The sequence below is a fragment of the Salvia splendens genome, chromosome 12 (genome assembly GCF_004379255.2).
Source record: "Salvia splendens isolate huo1 chromosome 12, SspV2, whole genome shotgun sequence".
Lineage (NCBI taxonomy): Eukaryota > Viridiplantae > Streptophyta > Magnoliopsida > Lamiales > Lamiaceae > Salvia > Salvia splendens.
Window position 1 is genome coordinate 8,472,023 of NC_056043.1, and position 26,924 is coordinate 8,498,946.

Consider the following 26,924-nt stretch of genomic DNA (forward strand, 5'->3'; position numbering starts at 1 on the left):
AATTAGTGAGGGCCCAAATTTCTCCTTTCTTCTCTAAAATTCGGCCCACATTAAAACTATTAAGAGACCACACAAGAAAAGAATTTAATTGGCCCAGAGGGAAGCCCAACACCTAAAACTAAGTGGAACCCTAAAAAAAAGTCTCCAAGGATCAAGTAGAGGTAGGCGCCTCTTTCTCCCTTCCCTCACATCTCACGTCTATCTCCCTCTCTCGTCCCCTTTCTCCCGGCTAGTCTTGGCGTCGCCGGCGAGCGACGCCGGACGCCGATCGATCTGCCTCCCTCTCGTTTATCTGTCTCCCAAACTCTCCATCCAACCGTCCCTCTCTCTCTCGGCCTCCCTCAGTCCCAGCCAGAAGTCGGCTGCTCCCCGTCGTCGCCGCTGCCGCTGACGGAGTACAGAAACTCTGGCCGAGGTAAGGTTCTTTTCATCCTTAGTCATTTTCTTAATTAAGTGACTCCATACATTTGTGATTCAAGAGGGCTAAGGGTTTTTCCTATTCTACGCATAAAAGGTTAAATCTTGAAGAAATAATGAACACGCTTGAACTAAGGATTTGGAAGTGTTTACGTGGAGTGCTTGTTGGGATTTAAGTTCCTTCTAAATCTGGGTCGTTAGATTAGATTAATCAAGGGACCGGATGGACTCTTTTTTTATTTATCTTGTGTTGCATTATAGGGAGGATTCTGTGCATTATAAGGGTAAACTAGTAAAAATACAAAATTGAAACCGCCAGAAACGGAAGGTGCAAAATTTAAGCGGGTATTGATACACCCTTCCATCTACTCATTCTCTCTCATTCCAAACGTCAGACTTCCTCTCCTCTCTTCTGCATTCCGTCTCCCCATCTTCCACAAATCTTCCAACCCCAGCTGCCACCACCTCTGGCGTCGTTTTTACCGTCCCACTAGCACTCCGGTAGCGCGCGTTTTAATTGTTCACGACGTCGACAAGGTAGGGCTTAAGCAAGTGATCTCGTTGATTATTTGCAACCGGTAGCCGACGGTAGAGCCCGACATGTAGTTGATTTCATCAGTTTTAAACACGAAAAACAATGATTTTAACATCGACTTGGTTACGACCTTTCGAAATCAAAAATTGGTAGTCATTTTGGTTAGGGTTTTCTCTTACTCCGAAAACAGACAATTTTTTTGGTTTAAAATGATGGATTCGGGGATCTGATTTGTTGTTTTTATGACAGATTTACAATGACAAAAAGAGGTCGTCCGTCGCGATCTCAATCAACATAGGCTGCAGGTAATCAATCAATTTGATTGAGTGTATAATTACCTCAGTAGTTCGACATCAATTAGGCTTGCATTGTGCATTCATCTACAGATCTAGTAAATGGCTGGATGGGTAATTGCAAAACTGGTTTGTGCATTATTTATTTGCTTTGATACATGATTAAATCTGGGCGTACACATTATCAATCGTGTGGTTTTACCTTTGTAAATGCTTTTATACATGGGAGATTAACTCAGTAAAGTATCAATATGCGCATTAGTTGATTAAAATTTTACATTATTTATGTTCTGGGATGCATTATTTGTCAACTATTTTGCATTATGTGTCTGCTTAATGTCTGGTGTGGGAAAATTGGCCAATGAAATATAAATATGTGCATTATTTGATTGAGGCTGTGCATTATGTATCAAGTAGTTGTCATTTTTTGCAATATAGTATGCATTATGAGAATTATTGTGTATATGGGTGAATTGCTGCTTATCATAACTCAAATGTTTGCATGTGCATTATGTGTTTACTTTGATACATGATTAAATCTGGGCGTACACAATATCAATCGTGTGATTTTACCTTTTTAAGTGCTCTTATACATGGGAGATTAACTCAGTGAAGTATCAATGTGCGCATTAGTTGATTAAAAATTTACATTATTTATGTTCTGGGATGCATTATTTGTCAAGTATTTTGCATTATGTGTCTGCTTACTGGCTGGTGTGGGAAAATTGGTGAATGGAATATAAATATGTGCATTATTTGACTGAGGCTGTGCATTATGTATCAAGCAGTTGTCATTATTTGCAATGTAGTAGGCAGTATGAGAATTATTTTGTGTATGGGTGAATTGCTGCTTACCGTAACTCAAAGGTTTGCATGTACATTATTTGTTTGAAACTGTACATTATTCATTTGGTACTGTACATTATTTATTTGGTACTGTACATTAGTTGTCATTTATTATGCAATATTCGACTGACTCTACCCATTTTGTCTGTAGTAGTATATATTATTTACCTTGTATTATTCATTATAAGATTTTATGTGTACATGGTTGAAAGGATAGTAAGCGGAGTTGAAAAAAATGCTTTATTTTCATTCCCTTGTGCATTATTTTAATGAATATGTGCATTCTGTAATTAGTATTATGCATTATAAAGCACATATTATGCTTTATTTTGTTTGTAATAATAAAATTCTGATGTTTTATGTTGATGATTCCATATCAGAGAAGCAGCTATGACTGGAAATCGACGAAGTAGTCGATGATGTTATTCCAGTAGCCCTACCACAAAAATTTAGGGAACGATTGGCCGAGGCAGGCCCAAGTACGGCTCCAGAACAGGGTGAGCAGAAGAAAGCCAGAGGAAGAAAGGTCGACCATCTGAATTCCTCAACTGCTTGAAAACGTTGACTCCAAGACAGAAGGTAGTTGTTTCAGAAATTGACTTCGGTGCGATACTGCATTTCGACCTAAAGGAGATTCCTGGTTATTTGGCCTACTAAGTGTTCAACGCCCTTAATCTAGCACGATACCAGATACAGCTGACGGGGGGTGAGAGCCTGACCCTCGACGAGGAAAACGTCCATTTGACGTTGGGGGTTTCCGAGAGGGCCGACACCAATCTCAAGGCCGTTCGACAAACAGACCACCTTCGCCTTCAACGACATGGTTGCTGAAAGGTGTCAGAAGGGTCGTTTTAAAATGACCCCAAAGGACATAGCTCAGCTCATGATGGTGGAAGTTGACGGTGGGGAAGAGTTCAAGAAGCTCTTTATGTTCCTCCTCGAGAATGTTGTAACTGAGACTCCCAGCGACGGCAACTGCAAGCCAAAGATTCGTCATTTCATCGACGATGTTGATGAGATAAGGAACATGAATTGGTGAGATTACGTCCTCTCCGTGCTCGAGGCCACTCACCCCAGCTGGGCAAACGGCCAAAGTGTGTCATTCACCGAACCTATACATTTCCTGGTGGTAAGTGAATAAAAAACTACAGTACATGATTATTTGCATGCATTGCTTAGATTAACCAAAATGAAATCCTGTGTCTGCCACTTTAAAATTCACTATACATATAGATGGTTACATTATTTACCCTTTAATGTTGCAGTCATGTAGATATGTCAATTGTAGCATCAGTTCAGTGGTGGTGTCATTTACGTTAATGTGGTTAATATTTTGCATTATACCTCTATATATCATGCATTTTGTTTATATTAATTTGCATTATTGACCAGTTACATTCTGTGGTTAATAATATCAGTGTGCTTATGTGGACCGCGTGGTTCACATCCGGAGGCGCGTCATCCGTGCCTGGCCGACAATGAAGGGGTGGACAACAGAGACCCTGAGGCAACGAGAGGACGCTGAGCGCGACCAATTCGGCACCAGGAGGTTAGAGGCCCGGGTAGAAAAGGAAAGATTTCTGGAGGAATAGGAAAGAAGAAGGCTGGCAACGGTGACTGGAGGAGAAGGATCATCTACAAGCCGGCATAGAGCGAAGCGGATAAGAGACAAGTTCATCGCTTCAAGCTTACCGATGGCCCACGCAATCTCGACGTGGGTCGATGATTTCAAGAGTATACCTATGGAGCTGCTGGACGATGATTGCTTCCGAGTGGGGAGTCAGATTGGTAGAAAATTGTTGGGAATGGAAGATCGGGATGTGGTGGAAGATCAAGAGATCGTGACAATGCTTACACAGGCAAGGGACGGCGAAGAGGAGTACAGTCAGGATTGGATTGAGGAGATGGAAAAGATGATGGCCGCGTATGATAAGAAGAATACCATCAACACCAGCTTTGCAAGGCCGTCCTTTGTTTTGGATGAATTCGACTGCCCTGACCCGTTTGCTACACCGCTGACCCCTGCCTCATGTGTTTGTTGTGTAGCAAACGGGTCAGGGCAGTCGAATCCATCCAAAACAAAGGACGACCGTGCAAAGCTGGTGTTCATGGTCTTCTTCTTGTCATACGCGGCCATCATCTTTTCCATCTCCTCAATCCAATCCTGACTGTACTCCTCTTCGTCGTCCCTTGCCTGTGTAAGCGTTGTCACGATCTCTTGATCTTCCACCACATCCCGATCTTCCATTCCCAACAATTTTCTACCAATCTGACTCCTCACTCAGAAGCAATAATCGTCCAGCAGCTCCACAGGTATACTCTTGAAATCATCGACCCACGTCGAGATTGCGTGGGCCATCGGTAACCTTGAATCGATGAACTTGTCTCTTATCCGCTTCGCTCTATGCCGGCTTGTAGATGATCCTTCTCCTCCAGTCACCGTTGCCAGCCTTCTTCTTTCCTCTTCCTCCAGAAATCTCACCTTCTCTACCCGGGCCTCTAAGCCCCCGGTGCCGAATTGGTCGCGCTCAGCGTCATCTCCATGCTCGAGGCCACTCACCCCAGCTGGGCAAACGGCCAAAGTGTGTCATTCACCGAACCTATACATTTCCTAGTGGTAAGTGAATAAAAAACTACAGTACATGATTATTTGCATGCATTGCTTAGATTAACCAAAATGAAATCCTGTGTCTGCCACTTTAAAATTCACTATACATATAGATGGTTACATTATTTACCCTTTAATGTTGCAGTCATGTAGATATGTCAATTGTAGCATCAGTTCAGTGGTGGTGTCATTTACGTTAATGTGGTTAATATATTGCATTATACCTCTATATATCATGCATTTTGTTTATATTAATTTGCATTACTGACCAGTTACATTCTGTGGTTAATAATATCAGTGTGCTTATGTGGACCGCGTGGTTCACATCCGGAGGCGCGTCATCCGTGCCTGGCCGACAATGAAGGGGTTGACAGCAGAGACCCTGAGGCAACGGGAGGACGCTGAGCGCGACCAATTCGGCACCAGGAGGTTAGAGGCCCGGGTAGAAAAGGAAAGATTTCTGGAGGAATAGGAAAGAAGAAGGCTAGCAACGGTGACTGGAGGAGAAGGATCATCTACAAGCCGGCATAGAGCGAAGCGAATAAGAGACAAGTTCATCGCTTCAAGCTTACCGATGGCCCACGCAATCTCGACGTGGGTCGATGATTTCAAGAGTATACCTATGGAGCTGCTGGACGATGATTGCTTCCGAGTGGGGAGTCAGATTGGTAGAAAATTGTTGGGAATGGAAGATCGGGATGTGGTGGAAGATCAAGAGATCGTGACAATGCTTACGCAGGCAAGGGACGGCGAAGAGGAGTACAGTCAGGATTGGATTGAGGAGATGGAAAAGATGATGGCCGCGTATGATAAGAAGAATACCATCAACACCAGCTTTGCAAGGCCGTCCTTTGTTTTGGATGAATTCGACTGCCCTGACCCGTTTGCTACACCGCTGACCCCTGCCTCATGTGTTTGTTGTGTAGCAAACGGGTCAGGGCAGTCGAATCCATCCAAAACAAAGGACGACCTTTCAAAGCTGGTGTTGATGGTCTTCTTCTTGTCATACGCGGCCATCATCTTTTCCATCTCCTCAATCCAATCCTGACTGTACTCCTCTTCGTCGTCCCTTGCCTGTGTAAGCGTTGTCACGATCTCTTGATCTTCCACCACATCCCGATCTTCCATTCCCAACAATTTTCTACCAATCTGACTCCTCACTCGGAAGCAATAATCGTCCAGCAGCTCCACAAGTATACTCTTAAAATCATCGACTCACGTCGAGATTGCGTTGGCCATCGGTAACCTTGAAGCGATGAACTTGTCTCTTATCCGCTTCGCTCTATGCCGGCTTGTAGATGATCCTTCTTCTCCAGTCACCGTTGCCAGCCTTCTTCTTTCCTCTTCCTCCAGAAATCTCACCTTCTCTACCCGGGCCTCTAACCCCCCGGTGCCGAATTGGTCGTGCTCAGCGTCCTCCCGTTGCCTCAGGGTCTCTACTGTCCACCCCTTCATTGTCGGTCAGGCACGGATGACGCGCCTCCGGATGTGAACCACGCGGTCCACATAAGCACAATGATATTATTAACCACAGAATGTAACTGGTCAGTAATGTAAATTAATATAAACATAACGCATGATATATAGAGGTATAATGCAAAATATTAACCACATTAACGTAAATGGCACCACCACTGAACTGCTTTGGCCGTTTGCCCAGCTGGGGTGAGTGGCCTCGAGCACGGAGAGGACGTAACCGCACCAATTCATGTTCCTTATCTCATCAACATCGCCAATGAAATGAATAATCTTTGGCTTGCAGTTGCCGTCGCTGGGAGTCTCAGTTACAACATTCTCGAGGAGGAATATAAAGAGATTCTTGAACTCTTCCCCACCGTCAACTTCTACCATCATGAGCTGAGCTATGTCCTTTGGGGTCATTTTAAAACCCCCTTTTCAGCAACCATGTCGTTGAAGGTGAAGGTGGTCTGTTTGTCGACCGACCTTGAGATTGGTGTCGGCCCTCTCAGAAACCCCAATGTCAAATGGACGTCTTCCTTGTCGAGGGTCAGGCTCTCACCCCCCGTCAGCTGTATCTGGTATCGTGCTAGATTGAGGGCGTTCAACACCAGTAGGCCAGATAACCAGGAATCTCCTTTATGTCGAAATGCAGTATCGCACCGAAGCCAATTTCTGAAACGGCTACCTTCTGTCTTGGAGTCAACGTTTTCAAGCAGTTGAGGAATTCAGATGGGGTTCATCGACAATAAAGATGGTCGACCTTTCTTCCTCTGGCTTTCTTCTGCTCACCCTGTTCTGGAGCCGTACTTGGGCCTGCCTCGGCCAATCGTTCCCTAAAATTTTGTGGTAGAGCTACTGGAATAACATCATCGACCGCTTCGTCGATTTCCAGTCGTAGCTGCTTCTATGATATGGAATCATCAACATAAAACATCATAATTTTATTATTACAAACAGAATAAAGCATAATACTAATTATAGAATGCACATATTCATTAAAATAATGCACAAGGGAATGAAAATAAAGCATTTTTTCAACTCCGTTTACTACCCTTTCAACCATGTACACTTAAAATCATATAATGTATAATACAAGGTAAATAATATATACTACTACAGACAAAATGGGTAGAGTCAGTCGAATATTGCATAATAAATGGCAACTAATGTACAGTACCAAATAAATAATGTACAGTACCAAATGAATAATGTACAGTTTCAAACAAATAATGTACATGCAAACCTTTGAGTTACGGTAAGCAGTAATTCACCCATACACAAAATAATTCTCATAATGCCTACTACATTGCAAATAATGACAACTACTTGATACATAATGCACAACCTCAGTCAAATAATGCACATATTTATATTCCATTCACCAATTTTCCCACACTAGCTAATAAGCACACACATAATGCAAAATACTTGACAAATAATGCATCCCAGAACATAAATAATGTAAATTTTTAATCAACTAATGCGCACATTGATACTTCACTGAGTTAATCTCCCATGTATAAGACACTTAAAAAGGTAAAACCACACGATTGATATTGTGTACGCCCATATTTAATCATGTATCAAAGCAAACACATAATGCACATGCAAACCTTTGAGTTATGGTAAGCAGCAATTCACCCATATACACAATAATTCTCATAATGCATACTATATTGCAAAAAATGACAACTACTTGATACATAATGCACAGCCTCAATCAAATAATGCACATATTTATATTTCATTCGCCAATTTTCCCACACCAGACAGTAAGCAGACACATAATGCAAAATAGTTGACAAATAATGCATCCCAGAACATAAATAATGTAAATTTTTAATCAACTAATGCACACATTGATATTTCACTGAGTTAATCTCCCATGTATAAAATCATTTACAAAGGTAAAACCACACGATTGATAATGTGTACGCCCAGATTTAATCATGTATCAAAGCAAATAAATAATGCACAAACCAGTTTTGCAATTACCCATCCAGCCATTTACCAGATCTGTAGATGAATGCACAATGCAAGCCTAATTGATGTCGAATTACTGAGGTAATTATACACTCAATCAAATTGGTTGGTTACCTGCAGCCTATGTTGATAGAGATCGCGACGGACGACCTCTTTTTGTTATTGTAAATCTGTTATAAAAACAACAAATCAGATCCCCGAATCCATCATTTTAAACAAAAAAATTGTCTGTTTTCGGAGTAAGAGAAAACCCTAACCAAAACGACTGCCAATTTTTGATTTCGAAAGGTCGCAACCAAGTCGATGTTAAAATCATTGATTTTCGTGTTTAAAAATGATGAAATCGACTACTAGTCGGGCTCTACCGTCGGCTACCGGTTGCAAATAATCAACAAGATCACTTGTTTAAGCCGTACCTTGTCGACGCCGTGAACAATTAAAAGGCGCGCTACCGGAGTGCGAGTGGGACGGTGAAAACGACGCCAAAGGTGGTGGCGGCTGGGGTTGGAAGATTTGTGGAAGATGGGGAGACGGAATGCAGAAGAGTGGAGAGGAAGTCTGACGTATGGAATGAGAGAGTATGAGTAGATGGGAGGGTGTATCAATACCCGCTTAAATTTCGCACCTTCCGTTTTTGACGGTTTCAATTTTGTATTTTTACTAGTTTACCCTCATAATACACAGAATCCTCCCTATAATGCAACACGAGATTAAAAAAAAGAGTCCATCCGGTCCCTTGATTCATCTAATCTAACGACCCAGATTTAGAAGGAACTTAAATCTAAGGGATGAATAGGATATTAAAGCTCCCCTATATATATATATAAGGGAAGGTATATTTGCGTACATATGTGGGAATATAGTTGTACAGTAGTTAGTGTATATAGCTAATTATAAGCCTTAATCATGTAGAAATATATGAAGCTAATTTAAATGTGCATTTATTATATAGCATCAAGTGTCGTGGATAGAGAAGGAGGAACAAGTGCCCGACTAGATTACTTATCATAAAGGTGTGTATAAATCATATTTTTAATTTTACATGTTTTTTGTGCTTATTTGCTTGGTGTTTAAATAAAGTGAATAATTGGACTATATGATGTAACTCTGGTATGATTATGTTACTTGATATCAATGGTGAAATATGATGCTGAGAGTTAATTGTTGCAATTGATATGTTTACACATGCTTTTGAAATTATTTTGAATCATTGGATTAAAGAGGATCTGTGACAGCCTTGTACTGTATCTGAAATTTTAGTCTTGTATTGGATCTGAAAGTTTAGAGGGACTTACGAGTCCAATACAGAGGGACCTATGAGTCCAATTACAGAGCGACCTTCGGGTCAAATACAGAGGGACCTATGAGTCCAAATCCAGAGGGACCTTCGGGTCATAGAGGAATCCCGGGAAGATACCGGGCTTGATTTGTCACACAATAATAAACTGAATAGAGTGGCATATGCATATGTATATGGAATTATTTTTAATATTTGTGGATTATTGTTTTATATATGGGTTAAAGAATATGTTGATCTTTGGCTATGGAATTAAATGTATGATTGATATACACTGAGTGGTGGCTCATATAAATCACTATTATTTCCAGGAATAAGATATCAGTGAGGTTTTGGTTGACGTGGGTCGTAGGAACTGCACGTGTTATCAGGTTCGGCGGCTGACGCGTTTTGGCAACCTTCTCCTCCCCATCATTTTTCCATATAGATAAATGTATAGTATATAGAGTGGTGAGAGGGTCTCACTACTGTTCAGAATGTTTTAAAATATGTATCTAATAAATGTTGGTTTTTGAACTTATTAATATATGTGTTTTACGTAGTTGACACGTGGATTATTTATTTTAAATTTTGGATTTATGTATTTTATGTGTATACGTCATAGGAGGTTGGGTGTGACAACATGGTTTTACATGGATAATTCTATGTTTCAAAGGGAGCAAACTATTACACAAGAGTTACAGACTTCTTACTAAAATGGGAAAGTTGGCAAATTAATCATTCAATATACCAAAAATAGCAAGAATCTTACATCTTGTCACTCAAAATGACGGCTAGCAAGTACGACCGTCGTTTGGGAAACGTGTGTCGTCGTTTGGGAAACTGATACACTTTTTATTAGCACTAAATAATCCTGCAAGTATACATACCGGATATCGAACACAAATTGGATTATAGACACTAGGGTTGTTATCGAACACAGGGAAAACGAACACAAATTGGCTATCTTCTAATAAGCTTCTTTTACTATTTGGAGAAACAAAAGGTTTTGGATTTTTGAAAATAAAAACTTGTAAAAAGCAAAGAAAACAACGATTGCAAATAAATCACAGAGAGAATGCAGATGAGATAAGGGAATTCTGAGGATGTGCTTTCACATTTATGGTTTTACAAATGCCAACTACAACACCCTAGCACGGTTCATACTTCACTAGAATGAGTCACAACTATATTGTCCATACTTCACTTCGAGGCTAGGAATTCGAATTGGAGACTCGAATTTCAATTTTGTTGTTCAGTACCACTAAAATATATTGATATGGAATAAAATTCCAATTCCACCAATTCCACATTTTAAATTTCATAGCTTAATAAAAGAATCATAATTCCAATTCCACGTTAAAATGAGTCTGATTTAAAAAAAAGCGGATCTTTACCAGGATCGAAATAAAGAAAAAAATTCACTATGCTGATGCACTTTTTATTAGCACTACAACTACTTGCAAGTATACAAGGCAGAAATAGTATAGCTAATGGTCAGTACCGGATATCGAATACATGGAAAACTATCACAGACTGTCTACCTTCTACTAAGAGTCTTTTACTATTAGGAAAAACAAAAGGTTTTGGATTTTTGGAAATAAAAGTTGTAAAAACAAGAGCAAATAACTAATGCAGATAAAACACAGAGATTAATCAGATGAGAGAGGGAATTCCAGGGATGTGCTTTCACAGTTGTTGTTATACAAATTCCAACTACAACACCCTAGCATAGTTCATACTTCACTAGAACAAGACACAAATATATTGTCCATGCGGCACAAAGTGGATTACAGACACTAGGGGTGTAAATCCTAGATTTGTAACTCCTAAAAGCTCCTAAGACTCCTAATGTTCTCGCTCTCAATTAACAGTGTCGTTTTAAGGGAAGCTAATTGTAACGTCAACTAAGTTCTTCTAACTCGCAAACCTCCTCTCACAATTATGTTGCAAGTCAATGCATCATCACAGAATGTGTCACTAAAACGTGAAGTAATTATTCAACACTTAGAATAGAAGCAAAGTAATGAACAAAGCGGATATTAAATAAATAGAAATCGTATAACCAAAGTCGTTACTAACACATCCCTAGAATTCTATGAATTTAGTTACACATAATAGAATAATCTAAAAACGTAGTTTGTAGGGAAAAACAAGAAAACATAATAACTAAAATGATAGATCCCAAAGGTTGAATCTTGCAGCCTTGATCTTCTCTTGAATTCTTCTTCAAATGCCTTTAATGTTCATGAACAATGGAAGAACTCTCAAAATCCTATTGATGAAGCTTGAGGGGGTATTTATAGCCTTCCATTTTGTGCCCCATAATATGACAATTATTCAGCACAGCATGATAAATCTTGGAGAGAAAGTAGGACAAATCTGTGTGCCGCGTTTTCCCAGCGGATCGGTGCACGTTGTTCAGCGATCGCTACACATTGGTCCGTAGCCTCTGTCTCTTGATCAGCGGTCGCTGCACTTTGTTTCAGCGGTCGCTAGCAATCATCCCGTAGCTATGGATCTTCCGGAGCGGTCGCTGGGCGTGTTCCTCTTTTCAGCTTAACTTTTCCGAAGTGGATTGCTACCTATTTAGCGGTCGTTGGCGGCCAGCGGTCACTGGCAAAGTTGCAGCGGACCACTGGACGACTCGAATACTCCATATTTCCATCTTCGACTTTTTGCTATCTTTTAGGCTCTAATTCGCACATTTCTCACAAAACACGTCAAAATACCAAAATAGATAAAATATGTAAATAATGGACATGTAATGCAAGTTTGACACTAAAAATGGACCAAATAATGGCCTTAAAACAGTGCAAAATCCGAGCGTATCTACTCCCCCAAACTTACATCTTTGTTTGTCCTCAAACAAAACACAAAAGAAACAAATATAGACGCACAGATTGCATAAGAACTAGACGTCGTAATTGCCTCAAAACATGAAAGATATAGATTAAGCATGACTTAACGCAATCAAATCAAGTAAGGTTTATTAGTGCACTTTCATTACTAACTCGTATATCACCTTGGAATCATGCACTCACAAGTACCCCCTCCGTCCCAAGGAAGATGACCCATTCCTTGGGCGGCACGGGATTTTATGCAACTTTATTTTGTGTGTTAAATGGAGAAAGGAAAGTAAGAGAGATGGAATGAAGTAGAGATAAAGGTGATGTCATTTTTAAGTAATGAGTCATCTAATTGAGACAAACCAAAAAGGAAAGTGGGTTATTTTTAATGGGATAAATGGAGTAGTTAAACTTAAGATGGGAAGTATGTTTCCCTCGCATCTTCTACAACAAAAGCACACCGATCATTAGTTTAGTCGCGTGGGGTAACATATGGACTTAAAGAAAGAGATAGAAGTAGAACTTGTTGGAATCTCTAATATAAATGAGATCACGTCGATTTTCCTCTTCTCGAATCATAAAAAAACTATAATACATATATCACATTAATTCATCTGTGTGACAGTACAATTTCTAAATTATAGCCATAGATCATAAACAGTTAATGGTTCAGATTACGTACATGGGAAAGAAATGTTTTATTTGAGTATCCCCGATATATTATTGAATTTCATAATTTGATTTTGCAATGGAGATTTTTCTGTACAAATAAGATAATCCTGCTTTTTTAAATACAACGATATTATAATAATTTTATACACTGGCAGAAACAAGACCGGTATAAACAAGGGTGGCTGAAGCACCCTGAATAAATGTTACTTCCTAAGTTACCTCATAGTAGAGTCATTTTTTCCATTTTGGGACGTTCCTTCATACTTGAGTCATTTTTATATATAGTAACTTTTTTCTTTTTCTTGTTTTACTCTCTCTTATTTTATTTTCTCTACTTTATTCACTTTTTATTTTATTCTCTCTGCCTTTTTCTCTTTCTTATTATATCTATTTATTTAACACACTCAACATTCCTTTTTTAAACTTCATGTCGAAAAGTTTCGCCTCAAAGCATCCACATCCATGCTCTTGCCAAAGAGCATGGATATGGGCCTGGACCCACATTTATTAATTTTTTACTCCCTGCTCTTCCCCAAGAGCACAAGACCCACATCCATACTCTTCCACGAGGACATGCTCAAAGGTCTCACCATTCCATTATTTAATTTAAATACTTCAATTACTAAAATCATTTCTACAATATAAAAATACATTAAAAATACTCGAACTACTATTACAAATTTAAAAAATATAAAAATTACATAATTAAATCCTAAAAAATAAAAATTACATACTTAAAATCCTAAAAAATAAAAATTACATAATTAAAATCCTACAAATTAAAAATTACATAATTAAAAATACCCCCGTGGAAGACTAGTCCTCTGGCCCTATCCCTAATGTTTTTCGGAGACCCCGTATCATTGCCAGATGTGAATCAAGTTGCTCGGGAGTCATCCGAGACTTATCGGCCAAATTGAGTTGAGTCAAAAGGGTCCACAACGAGTTGGTGAGGGGTTGAGGTGGCACAAAGGGAGCGGGAGCGGATGGAGTCGCGGCGCGACGACGGTTGACCGTCGCGTTCTTCCTTCCTTGCGGCGGGCGTTGGGAACTGCTCGGGCCGGCGTCGGGGCTACCCAAGTTAGCTCCGACAAGCTGGCTAGCCACCTCATCGGAGCCGCCGTCGGATATGGATAACGACCTCGAACGTTTGCTGGAGGAGGATGATAAGCCTCTCCTATACTTCGGATTTCTACGCACTTGCTGCCAAGCGCTGAGGTGCTTGAATGGTTTGTAATGCATGGATTGGTAGGTCGACATGGTGGCCGTGATGATGTTGGCCCCGCTCGTGCTGCTCCTCGTCGACTACTGTTCCTGGAGGTAATATCCCTGAAACTTTTGGATTTCTTCGTTGGCTCTGAAGATGGCATTGCGCACCATACTCTCGTTGCGCTCTATGGTTCCCTCCGGTCAGTTGGCATTGTACCGGCAAGAGACGCGCCACCAAAACCTTTCCCCGGTTTGGTTCGTGTCGGTTTCCGGATCTTTGGATATTTCCAAATAGGCTTTGAACATCTTCTCCATCTCCGGCGGAGTGTACGTGGTGCGAATGTGAGGGTCACCGCCACGACTATGAGTAGGAACACTACGAGGAAGAGGAGGAGGAGAGCTGGGGTTGTCCTCTGGAGTTTGGGAGCCGCCACTCCCTCCCGATCCTTGTACGGGTGGCCACCCATATCGCCCATCGGTGGCATCTTGCTCATCCACTGGATAAGGCCGTAGCCACTCGGAATTTGAGAACCTTGGGTTTAAGGAGGGGGCGAGAATTCCGTATCCGGATGAGGGAATGGTATTGGGCTGAACCATTCGTGGTTCCATCCGTGGGAGTTGGATTGGTGATCGCCGGAGCCAGACATTTTTTTTGCAAGAGTGAAAGATTGAGAATTGATGAGAAATTTAGATGATAATTGTATAGTGTAGTGTGAAATTTTTTGTGTGGAAATGAGGGTATTTATAGATGAAAAATGTGAATTTTGGGGAAAAAAATGAAAAATAAAGTAAAAGTGGAGAGAAAACGGATATAATATATTGGGAAGTGGGAAAATATTTTTTAATTTAAAAATGATTTTTAAATTAAATTCGAACTTTAAAAAATATATAGAAAAAAAGCCAACGGCATTGTCGTTGGCCAATAGAATGCTGCCACGTCGCCCTGCTCAGCGGCACGGACGTGCTCGATATATCGAGTAGCGGCGTGCCGTCGGCACGAGCACAGCGACGGACATGGGTGTGTTGCGCCGTCGGCACGGATGCGGTCCGCCTCATCGAGCAGCGATGAGGATGCTCTCAACTATGAGGGAACGAAGGGAGTCGTGTTTAAAATTCTTATGAAATCGTTAGATATTTTATGTAAAATGTGTGGAAAAGTCCACGTCAATAAATTGAATCCTAAAAATAGTATCTTTTCAATTTTTTTAACTCGATATATATCTAATTAACTGGAACTCCAATTAGTGATGATTCCTTCATTCTAATAGAATGTGTTTAACAAAATTTGTACCAGGGAGTTTTAAAAAAGGGGTAAACGGATTAATGTTGTTAAAGAATCTCCATAGTCCAACTATATAGGCTCATTTACGGGCGACATGGGATTGCTCTTGAATTTGTTTTTCTTTTCAAACTTTTACCATCTCCAACCACTTTCGTCAAATTCAAACTCAAATTTATTTTTAAGTTTATACACCATTTTTAAATTTGTCTCGCAAAATTTTTACTCCAACCATTTACACCAAATTCAAAATATAGACCATTTTAAAATTTTTGTCTCACAAAATTTTTATAGTAGCACCATAGTGTAGAATTTATGAGCATTAAAATGGAATCATTTTGATGTTATTAACTTTTAACGGAGTATTAATTTTTCAAATTTATTGTCTAACAAAGTTTATGTATTCATGCTACAAATACTCCCTCCGTCCCCCAAATATTGTCCAGTATGAATTTTAAGAAATGTAATAAAAAGTGAATTAAAAAGATTTATGGAATGTGAGACCTACTTTTATATATTAGTTTTATAATAAAATGTGAGTAGAAATGAGTTAGTGGAATATGAGACGGACAGAAATAGCAAAATGGGACAAACTTTCAGGGACGGAGGGAAGAAATAGTAAAATGGGACAAACTTTCAGGGACGGAGGGAGTACTGTACCGGACAAAGTCATGCAATTATTTAAAGAAAACAGAGATTTTTATTTTTCTTTGGAGATTATGGTTATTTATTTTCACTCCTAGTTTCTTTTAAGAAAAAGTCAGATGAATAAGGGCATTCACTACGCTGTTTCCCCACCGTTCCTTAAACTATTATTACGGGCCCCACTGTACTTTTTAACTCCATTCCTTAACTAAGAAACGGAACCTGCAACCCTCTGTTCCTTATCCGTTTCTTAACTGTTCCTTAAATTACTATTCATTCAATTTCATTTTTTATTTTTATTTTCAACTCAATTCAATTAAAACAAACACACTTCATTAACAAACACACAGCATAAAAAAAATTACAACTTAAAATTCTAAAAAATAAAAAACACACAATTAAAATCCTAAAAAATTAAACGTTGCATAATTTAAAATACAAATTTAAATAAAATAAAAAACTACTCCGACGGCAGGGGAGTCGAAAGGCCAAGTTGTGCTGCCATATGCACAATTCCGTTCCATTAGGTCGCGTATTGGGAGGGTGAGAAGCGGGAAGTGTCCGCTATTGTGGCGGTCATGTACACCACCATAAGGGTGTTCGAGCCTCCCCCGAGCCCGCCTGGCTTGATTCACCTCGGCTCTTCCTCGCTCTAGCCGCCTTCGCCGCCTTCGTCCCTTGCGGCCGACGGCTGGATCCCCCGTCATCGCCGGCCGTACCCGCAAACTCCGAAGGTGCACCCTCTTGTCCGCCGCTGCCCTCACCGGTGTCACCAGACAAGTATTGGCCACTCGTCGTGTGCTTTGTGCGATTCGAGGTTGAGCCCGAGCTGGAGCGGACACCGCCGGCCCACCGTTCCTCGTCCTTGTCAGCCTGCCAAACATCAACAAATCTAAATTGTTTGCCGGTGTCCTGGTTGTAGATGCTCAAAGCCGCCCTCAGAATGTCGGCTCCCGAAGCTCCGCTTTGGTAGTGCGCCGCTTCGGTCGAGTAGATGCCGCAAAATTTTTTGACCTGTTTGTCGACTCGGCCAAAGTGAGAGCAGAGCATTGTATATGTGCGCTTCCGGAAGCCTTTCGGCTTAATCTGGTGGTAGACCTCGGTGACCTTTTCCCAGAAGCGCTTGTGGGCTTATTGATTCCCGACAATGGGATCATACGAGACGGTGATCCAGACGTTGTACACCGCCATCGTCTCATTGTTGTTGTACGGATGCCGGCCTAGATCCTCCTCCTCCTCCTCGCCCGCCTCGGCCTCCTCCCAGACTGGGTTCAACGGGGAAATCCTCCCGAATCTGGGATAATCCCTGCGAATACCGCGGGGCGGAGGGTCGAGCGTATGCATCCACGTCGAAAGTGGGTGGTTGGCACCCACCTGGCGTCGCCGAACCCGTCGTGCCCGGCGTCGACGTACTGGAACCACCAAGTGTTTTGTACATGGTCCCCCAATCGGTAAACGTGTTAAGATCCCACCCGCCGGAGCCGCCACCGCCGGAGTTGCCGTCGCCGGACATTTTTTGATGAGATGTTAGATGAAAATTGAAGAGGAAATGAAGGTGATTTAGGAAGAATAGATGTTTAGTTGTGTGTGAAATGATGATGAATTAGGAGTATTTATAGAGTAAAAAATTTAAAAAAAAAATTTAAAAAAAAGAAAAAACGGTAAAAATTAAACGGTCATATTACCGTTTAAAAAAATTATAAAATCGATTTTTTTTAAAAAAAGATTTATTGCGTCAGCACGTGACGACGCCCACTCGCGGGCCGGCGAGTGGGCGTCACGCACGACGCAGGGGCGAGCCACGTCGCCGAAGCGCGTGGCAGCACAGGCCGTGCCGCGTGTCGCGACGACGGCACCCGCAACGGCATGGGCACGACACGGCGACGGAACGCATCCCCGCAACGCGTCGCGCGCCGGTTTCGTTCCGCCGGCACGAAACGCGGAACGCCGGCAGCCCGCGTTGCGGGTGCTCTTAAAATTCATGTATTTGGATTTAAAACTTTTTCAAGAGAAATGCATATCTATAGACAAATAACTCATTCAAAATAGCATGTGGCCGCCATAGTCTACCTAAAAAATAAAAATAATATAATAGTATAAAATACTAGTAATATCTTCATAAAGTAAATAAGTACGAATACTACCTCTTAAAATTTGGTAAAAATCCTATTTTTCCACTAAATCAATACAAGAATAAAGGATAGAGAACGGTTATTTAAAAGCCAAAATCTTGAAAAATGGCCCTCAGCTTTCACTCTCCATGAAGCACCAACGTAGAAAATAAATGGGAACAACAAAATTAAAAATCAAGTCTACCAAACAAGAGAAGAAAATGTTTATTATACTGGTGTCTAGAAACAATACCAACTAAACAAAAAGCACCCATTTTATTGCTATATACTATACCACATATGGCATCATGCTTCAAATTTAAACGGTAAAACAAAAACTAAAGTGATTAAAGCAGAAATGACATGTTTGCCTGGTTGGTCCTATATAAAATCCGAGCCGTTATGGAAGTGCTCCAAGTCTGGATGTAATCCTCCTCCAGATCTTGGTGGATTTCTGGATACATTCATGTTCAATTGTGTCACATATTACACTAGTATTTAATTGTCAAGGGAGGAAAAAATTTTACCTACGGTAAAATATAGTCATGGACAGTTCGACTCATTACTCAACTAGACAACGAAGTCAGTGTAAACTACCTGGCAAATCGACCAGGCTCAAATCCAGGTACATTAGGAGGTCCATAGGGATCAAAGCGGGCACCAGGGGGTACACCTCTGTTCAGAAGATACACGTATTAGCACATCAAAGAATACATAATACTTTCTGTCACAGAAAGAGAGAGAAAGAAAGAGAGAGAGACAACACTCACGGTAGACCACCAGGAAATCCAGGGCCACGAGTTCGATCCCCAAAGAACCTCGGATCATCAGGACCTGCAAACAAATGATGAAAAGTTAAAGACAGCAAAATAAGCTATTTTCGATCAGACTTGCAGTTGACACCAGACACACGTACCCACCAACATGCTTCCACCTCCAAAATCACCCCTACAAGAAGTTGGAATGAATGTTACCAATAAATGCACAACTCATTTTCATGCATTAGAACTCGAAAGTATATCAATATACCAATGAATAGTCAAACCTGGATGGGTACATTCCAGCCCCTGGGCCAGGAAAGAGGTCACTGCCGCCAAAACCAGGAATTGGTGGAACAACGTATCTGCATAGTGATATGCGCAAGTGTAGTAAGTATTGTAACCAACATCAAATTTATCATTTTAGAGTGCATTCAGTTTCATCTTGCTACTGAAGCAAATGAAAAGTAAAAGTGGTTGACCTAAAGTACATAACATGGAACCCCTTATAAAGTAAAATACGTAACTACTTATTGCTGTGGAGTACATTTACTGTAGCCTCATGAGAGTCACTTATATATGGTCTTTAAGAATAATGCAAATGTCCACTGCAGGATCTAAAGTATGTAATTCAGATCATTCAAAGATATATGGGAAAGTGACTGTGTGAGTTAACCAAAGTGCGTATCAAATATCCTACCACCGAACATCATATAGGCTAGAACGCCTAAGAAAGTGGACCAGGAAAATTACCCAGGATGTAAGGGCGTGTAAGGGTCTTCTGTGTCAGGTCCTACCCTGAGCCGATCTCTTTCTTCTCTTATACTTGCCTCTGTACTATACAGTTCACATAACAAAGCAACTTAAGAAATGGATACAAGAGGCCTGAAATAAACTAAAGTAAGATTATGCAGAGAAAGCAAAACAGCACAAAAGGAATGCATATACCAACAACCACCAGACAAACAGAATTCAACCATCTATTACAAATACCAAGTGTAGCACACATGAAATGAGCAACGCTCTGGCATGGCCACTACCACAGTTACATTAGAACCAAGTAAAGAGCAACGATCAACCAACATAAATAAGTACCTAGAGCTTTTCGCTGACGAGCTAGAAGCCGACGCAGCATCCAGTTTGTTTAAAATTTCCTTGTTAACATTTTCCACCAGCTTCCCCAAATTCTTGAACTGCGAACCATAATTGCTCCCGGCATCCTCTCGGACATATTCACCAGCACTACAAACCGATATACTAGTGAGTCGACCGCCTCGAAAAACCCTTTATATGTAAGCAAAGATAATACTATGAAAGCTCTTATACTTATTCAACTTACTCCAGTTCAAGATGCAGAGGCTCGGAGCCTCCTTCCTTGAGAACATCAACGATCAATTTATCATTCATCACAAGGCACTTCACGAGCACCTTTTTCGAACCCTTCTCCGGGTTCGAGTATACGAACGCATAATTATGTTCGACATCGTTCCAACCATCCATCCCAACTTCATCTGCACGAAATCACATCCGCAGCATAAAACAAATTCAACATATTAAATTTGGAGAAATACCATTCCAAATCCAAAACGACGACTCAACAATGTAGCGCGTTCTCAATTTATGAGAGATCGGAAAAACCCTAAAATAGTGAAATTAGCGTAAATTACCTTTGCAGGATACGGAAAGAGCGTCGTCGGCGAAAGCAGGAGGACCGGTGGCGTGGAGGACGTATCCGGTGGCAACAAAGGACGCGTGGACGGCGTACGCTGCCTTATCAAAGGCGGTGCGGAATTGTGGCCGCGCCGCCCGTATCACCGCCAAAATCGACTGCTCAGTAGCCATAATCTGGGTTTCGTACTGCTACTCTGTAGATTTTGGGTGTTGATGCTAAATACTTCGCCTACTTTCTTTCTTCTTCACCTATTTATCGAGGCAGGGCGGTGGGCGTGGCGGCGAGGAAAGCTGGTGGGCATGGGTGAGGCCATCTCACTTATCCGTCCCTTAACCGTCTTATCCGTCCCTTAACCGTCTCTTAAATTACTATTCATTGGTCCCACAGTACTTTTTTACTTCATCTCTTAACTATCATCAGCACTAAAACTCGTCCGGCCACATCATCAGTACAAGCAACTGGATAAGCAATAGTCTTCAATAATAATATTAAAATTTTAAAAAGTACATTAATTAAAAAAAAATACATTAAAAAAAATTACATTACTTTAAAAAAAAACTCCTACTCCACGCACGAGCCCCCCGCCTCCGCCTCACGCCTCTTCGTCGTCGCCGTTGTCGCCTCTATCCGGGACCTCCAAATCTGCGCTATCTGCGCCCGCGTCTGAGCCCCCCACCTGTGCCGCGGTGGCAGTCAATCGGCTCGCATACTCACGAGCAGTGCCTGAAAAAAACTCTTCTCCTCGGGGTCAGTGGCATTCTTCCAGTCAGATATGACCTTACACATCTGAGCCCGCGTTTGTTGACGCACCAAGAAGACGAGGTCGGCTGTCGGGATGCCAACAGTGGGGGATGGCGACTGGACCTCCTCGGACCTCTGGCGAGCCCGTTGCGCCCGCCTTAGACCAACCGGGCGAGTTCGGCGAGTAAACGCGGGAGGGGACGGGATCTCCTGAGCATCTTCGGGGAGGTCGTGGGAACCGCCGCTGCTGCCGCCGGCGTAATCACCGGTATAGTTCAGGCGCTGCTTCTTCGGCCAGCCAGCATCGACTCCTGCCCGAAACTTCTCGGAGTCCATTAGCACCAGGTAGCAATTCCAGTAGGTGAACTCCTTGTAAAGCCCGGGCACGGGGAACTCTTTCTCCGCTATCCTCCTGCAGTCCTCGTCAGTTTGACCAATGGACTGCATTCGGAGGGTGTTGGTGTACAAGCCCGAAAATCGGGAGACCCCTTGCCGGATTCGGTCCCACCCCTCCGGGCAAAATGCCTTGTAGGCTGCTGCTATCTTAGCTCACAAGTTGACGATCCTCTGATTGTTCGAGGCGAGGGGATCATCACAAACACTCACCCACGCCTTGGACACCGCGACGTTCTCCGCGTCCGTCCACTTCCTCCGTGCCGAGCTGCCGTCACCAGCTGGCTGCGATGACTCGCCGACCACCCTCTTCCCCTTCTTCTTGTTGGGCGCACCCCGACCCCGCCCTACTCCCCCCGTTTGAATGGGAGTGTCCGCATCCCCGAGATCTAGTCCCAACTCCTCTAAGGAGAAGGTTTCAAACCCAGTGAACTGCATCTCCGCTGGGGTCGATGTGTGCGAAGCAGCAGTAGCAAAATCAAAACTGGGGCGATAGACGTGCTCCCCCCCCCCCCCGGTGTCCCCTGCATCCCCGGGTACCTCGGCGTCCCCTGCATCCCCGGGTACCTCGGCGTCCCCTGCATCCCCGGGTACCCTGGCGTCATCTGCATCCCGGGTGTCCACCCCCGCATCATCGGCATAGGGGGTTGCATCCCCGGTCCCCCTGCCTGCCCGGAACCGCCGGCCCGCCCTGCATCGCTGAACCCCTCGGCATACCACCCCCGGATGCCACCCCCGGCATCATCTGCTGCCAAGGGTAGTAGTACCCGGGCATCGGACCCCATCCACCTCCCCCGGGTACCGTCGGAGTTTGAGACCCGCTCGTCCCTGGCTCGTTATTGTGCTCCATTTCGCGTTGTTGCTCTTGTACAGAAATTAAGATAGATAGAGTACTCGTTAAAACAAGTGGTGCAAATGAAAATGACGTTCAAATCGCGTACATATAGTGTTTCAAAAATTAAATTAAAAAAACCCGCTTGCCGATCTCTCGTCGATCTGGAGCCTGCAATGGCGGCCACGAGATCGGCGAGCGCATCGCCGAGCGCTCGGGAATCGGCGTGCGCTCGGGAATCGGCGTGCGCTTGCCGTTTTTCTCGCCGATTTGGCGCTCACTGGCTGCAATGGTTCGGCGAGCGGACCGGCGAGCGCCCAGAATCGGCTAGCCGGTGCGCTCACTGCTATTGGAGATGCTCTAAGGGACGGAACCTGCAACTCTCCGTCCCTTAACCATCCCTTAAATTACTATTAATTTAATTTCATTTTTTATTTTTATTTCCAACCAAATTAAATTAATAAAAACACACTTCATTAAATAAAATAAACTTACAACATAAAATTCGTAAAAAAACATAATTTAATAATTTCTTAAAAAATTAAAAATACATAATTTAATAATCTCCTCCGCCAAATTTTACCTAAATGTGCTCCATTAGATTATCTTGGAGTTGGGCGTGGGCGGAAGAGTCACGTGTCCTTGCCCGAATAGACAATCGTTCTTGTATAGATGGATGCACTCCACTGCGTGGCGGACCACTTGCGATAGAGCTTCCGGGGGCTTCAGGGTCGAACCAATTTCCCGCCTCCGGTCCTTCGTCTTGGAAAATCATGTTGTGTAAGATTATGCACGTATACACGATGTCGATCATGCTCTCCATGAACCACGTACGAGTCGGGGCTTTGATGATGTTGAAGCGCGCTTGGAGAACCCCAAACGCCCGCTCCACATCCTTCCGAGCAGCCTCCTGCTTCTGCACAAAAAGCGTCTGCTTTGCGTTCACAGGCCTGGTGTCACGACCGCACTAGCTAAGGATAGCATAGCCGAGGAACCATGACTAGGGGTGGAGGTATAAGAAGCGGGGATAGAATTTAGGGGAAATAAAATCAAACATTGGTTGCGAGACATGACTAATCAAGTGCTGATACATAGAAGAAAATATACTCGATCATGAAAACTCGAGTATTTGTTTATAAAAATTTCAAAATATCAGAGTTTTGAACAAAATAGACCTGAGTCTTTTAAGATGCACAACGGAAGCAAATGAACGTGGTTCCATGTATGAAGACATGAACCTCCGAGAGTCAAAATCTGACTGAATTAAATGTCTTGTCTCAATAGCACTTCCTCCACCACTTCGCTGCTCAACCTGCACATTTAGAAATATATGCAGGGCAGAGTACAAAAAGTACTAAGTGAACACATTGCCGAAAATTACACATATACATTTGAAAATATTGTCAAGCCATCATCACAGTAACACTCGGGGGTGTTATTGAAAAGGACCCGAGCTTACTAAAAATATTCACATTGAACTGCAGTCCCTTTTTCCTGTACTTAGCCATATCTGATCACATTGTGCCGTCGAGATGGTGTTCTCGCACAGTCAGCTTCTCTGCCCATCATGTCAGAGGTATCCTTGTACCGGGAAGGTGGCCACCTTCCTCGGTCACCTGCTCTGCCCAACATGTCAGAGGTAACTTGTGTACACTAGTCCGAGCGGGGACACCACCCTCACTGGGACCCGAATTCGACTTATATCATCATTCATAATTTCTTTGGCCTTAGCCAAACAGATAGGCATCATACAAAAACATTTATGGCAAGACAACATCTTTAAGAATCACAAACATCTATTCGTGTTTTCATAAAATACGATTTGTATTTTTAGTATAGGAAAGCTCACCTTGATCGTTTAGTTTCTTTAACTTGAATTTTCCTGACTCCACCCTTAACTCACGGAGATAGCCTTTTGAAAACAAACAACGTACTAATAAGACTCGAGAAATTCACATACTTATAGGAATGCATGCCCCTACTTTATTTCTTTTATCATTTGTTCACCGTTAGAAAATTTTAGAAACTTACATATTAATTAAATTGGGAAATTTAATTAATAGCACTTCTTTATTAAACTTAATTATTTCTGTGACTTGAGAACGTCGTCACCCTCTTTCTTTCCATTTCCTTAGCGGCCGCCCGAGGCGTCGATTGCGACGCCGGTCGGTCGCTTATGCCCAAAATTTCTCCGTAGGCTCCTCGTATTTTCAACCACGATGTCGAATTAAAATCCCAAAATTATATAAGCGTTTAACCGAATTATCGCAAGTATTTCCCTTTGTTAAGAAAAAATTATATGTTTTCCGGACTTAGGATAAATTATTCATACTTCAAATTTAATTCGGGATTTAATTAAATAATTTCGTCACGATTAATTATCGACCCAAAGATTTATTTAAAAGCCCAAAGCTTAATTATTTCCCCGCCTTATATCTCCAATTAAAATTTTAAAGTCCAAACAAATAAAAATATGGAGCCCAAAACAATTAAAAAAAAAGAAGCCCAAAACTAAAAGTCCAAAAAGAAACAGAATACTCCCCTTCTCCTCACTATCGGTCATCCCTCACTCCATCTCCACCATTTCACACAAAATCCCCAAATCACAAACAAAAATCCCTAATTGGAGAAGACCTCAGTTCCGTCGCCTTCCGTCGCCCGACGATTGCGTCGTCGGCGTCGTAGATCACGCTGCGGATCTCACGCACCAGTGCCTTTAGCGTTTCATCCTTGAGCAACAACGCCGATGATTCCACCGCCGGGAGATGGAGGCGCGGTTCCACCAACCATGGCTGCTTCGCCTGAACCGCCGCTGCGGCTGCTGCTCGTCGCCGGGAGAAGCAACGCCGCTGCTGTCAGCAGCGTCCATCCACCGCCGTAGTCAGCAGCGCCCAGCAACCGCTACCGTCAATGCACAGAGCCGTCGCCATCGCTGTCGGCTTCTCCGCCGGTTCGCGCAGTTGTCCGAACTCGCCCCGAACAGCTCCGAAACGACACCGCACAGCCCCGAAACCAACCCGAACCACCCCGCAGGTTAAGTCCCTTTTACAAATTATGTTCTTTCGCAGTGGGTGTTCGTTATTGATTGATGAGAAATTGTTCGAATTAGGTTTGCTTGTTGATTGAGAGTTTATTCGCATTAATTGTGGGAGATTGGTGTTAAACTTGCTATGTATTGGTTAATTTCTGATTTAGGCAGATTCTACTTTCTCTTTAGATATGCATATGGTTGTACGTATGTGCAAGAAAAGAAAGGTTTGGGATTTACCTTTTTATGGTGAAAAAAAAAGTGTTGTTGGATTGTAGGACTTGATCCTACAATTATCTGCAGCTCTTCACCTTCGATTCCTTGTCAATCCTATGTCATGTTGGTGTGTGTGTGAAGAGAATTTTGGGATGTTTGATGGGTACTTCAAAGTGCAAAGACGGGGGGTTTATATACTTGTTCCTTTGCAAGTTGCTATGCAAGTTGTGGGGAGTTTAAACTTGGGTAAGGTTTAACATGGGGAAGGTTTAACATGGCATAATCTACTCCGTCAAATCTTGTGATGAAATCTTCAAAGATTATATGCATTAAATGCACACAACCCACTTGCAAATTCCTACTTATATCACATCATATTTTATTTGATATAATACGTGAATCTTCATAAATGAATGCCTAGGTAAATCTTTGAGAAAATCTTCAAATCCATAATGCTACATTATATTTTGATTTTGGCATTATTAAGTCCAAGATCTTATATAATTTCCACTCTCGCCCAAAACCAATTTATGCAGGAACATTCATTTAGGATGTTGGTGATACACAGGATCGACCCTCTCTTTTTTTTGTATTTTATTTGTTTTTAAATTAATTATTTAAGTATTTGTTCACTTATTCTTTTAATTTGGTGTAGGTATAATCGGTTCAAGTTCGTGGCTGTCCGTGCTGAAGTATCCGATTTTCTTAGAAAGCATGATGTATAGATTAAATTTTGTTGGACTTTTGTTGGATGTATCGGACATTAAAATTTTGATTTTGGAATCTTATTTATTTATTTAAATTTATTATATTCATATAGGTATAATATATTTACGTGTTCTATTTACTTGCCTAACGTCAAAACAAACAACAAAGGAAATCTATCGTAGCTCGGATTTAAATCGCATAAAAGTTACTTGCTAATAATATAGTTTATAATAATATCGGCTCAGCGGGTCGTTACACCTGGTGCACGTCTTCACGAAGGTTGACCACTTCGGGTAGATGCCGTCGGCAAGATAGTACCCCATTTTTTAGCTCCGGTTGTTAGCGGTAAAGTTGATGGCCGGCGCTTTACCATCCAAAACTTCGGCGAAGAG

General features: G+C 42.0%; 1 protein-coding gene and 1 long non-coding RNA gene across 4 annotated transcripts; one reads left to right on the forward strand and one right to left on the reverse strand.

Moving 5' to 3' along the window:
• The first annotated feature begins 140 nt into the window (after positions 1-140).
• Positions 141-10,017, forward strand: LOC121758698. 2 transcript variants are annotated; one of them, XR_006041538.1, is made up of 5 exons: positions 141-415; positions 1,202-1,257; positions 2,472-3,220; positions 9,096-9,156; positions 9,752-10,017. It is a non-coding gene; the product is annotated as an uncharacterized LOC121758698 (long non-coding RNA). The 2 variants fall into 2 exon arrangements; XR_006041537.1 differs by lacking the exons at positions 9,096-9,156; positions 9,752-10,017 and adding an exon at positions 3,510-3,646.
• Positions 10,018-18,386: 8,369 nt separating this feature from the next.
• LOC121759356 (probable proteasome inhibitor) lies at positions 18,387-20,933 on the reverse strand. 2 transcript variants are annotated; one of them, XR_006041648.1, is made up of 9 exons: positions 20,610-20,933; positions 20,282-20,453; positions 20,038-20,184; positions 19,696-19,779; positions 19,230-19,307; positions 19,101-19,132; positions 18,955-19,018; positions 18,712-18,859; positions 18,387-18,638 (listed from the first exon to the last, which is right to left on the reverse strand). XR_006041648.1 is itself a non-coding variant. In XM_042154911.1 (9 exons), exons 1-9 carry the CDS (start codon positions 20,782-20,784, stop codon positions 18,566-18,568), a joined length of 903 nt encoding a protein of 300 aa, XP_042010845.1. In that variant the 5' UTR covers positions 20,785-20,933; the 3' UTR covers positions 18,387-18,565. The 2 variants fall into 2 exon arrangements, 1 of the variants encoding a protein (XP_042010845.1); XM_042154911.1 differs by having other exon boundaries at positions 18,782-18,859.
• Between the last annotated feature and the right edge of the window lie 5,991 nt (positions 20,934-26,924).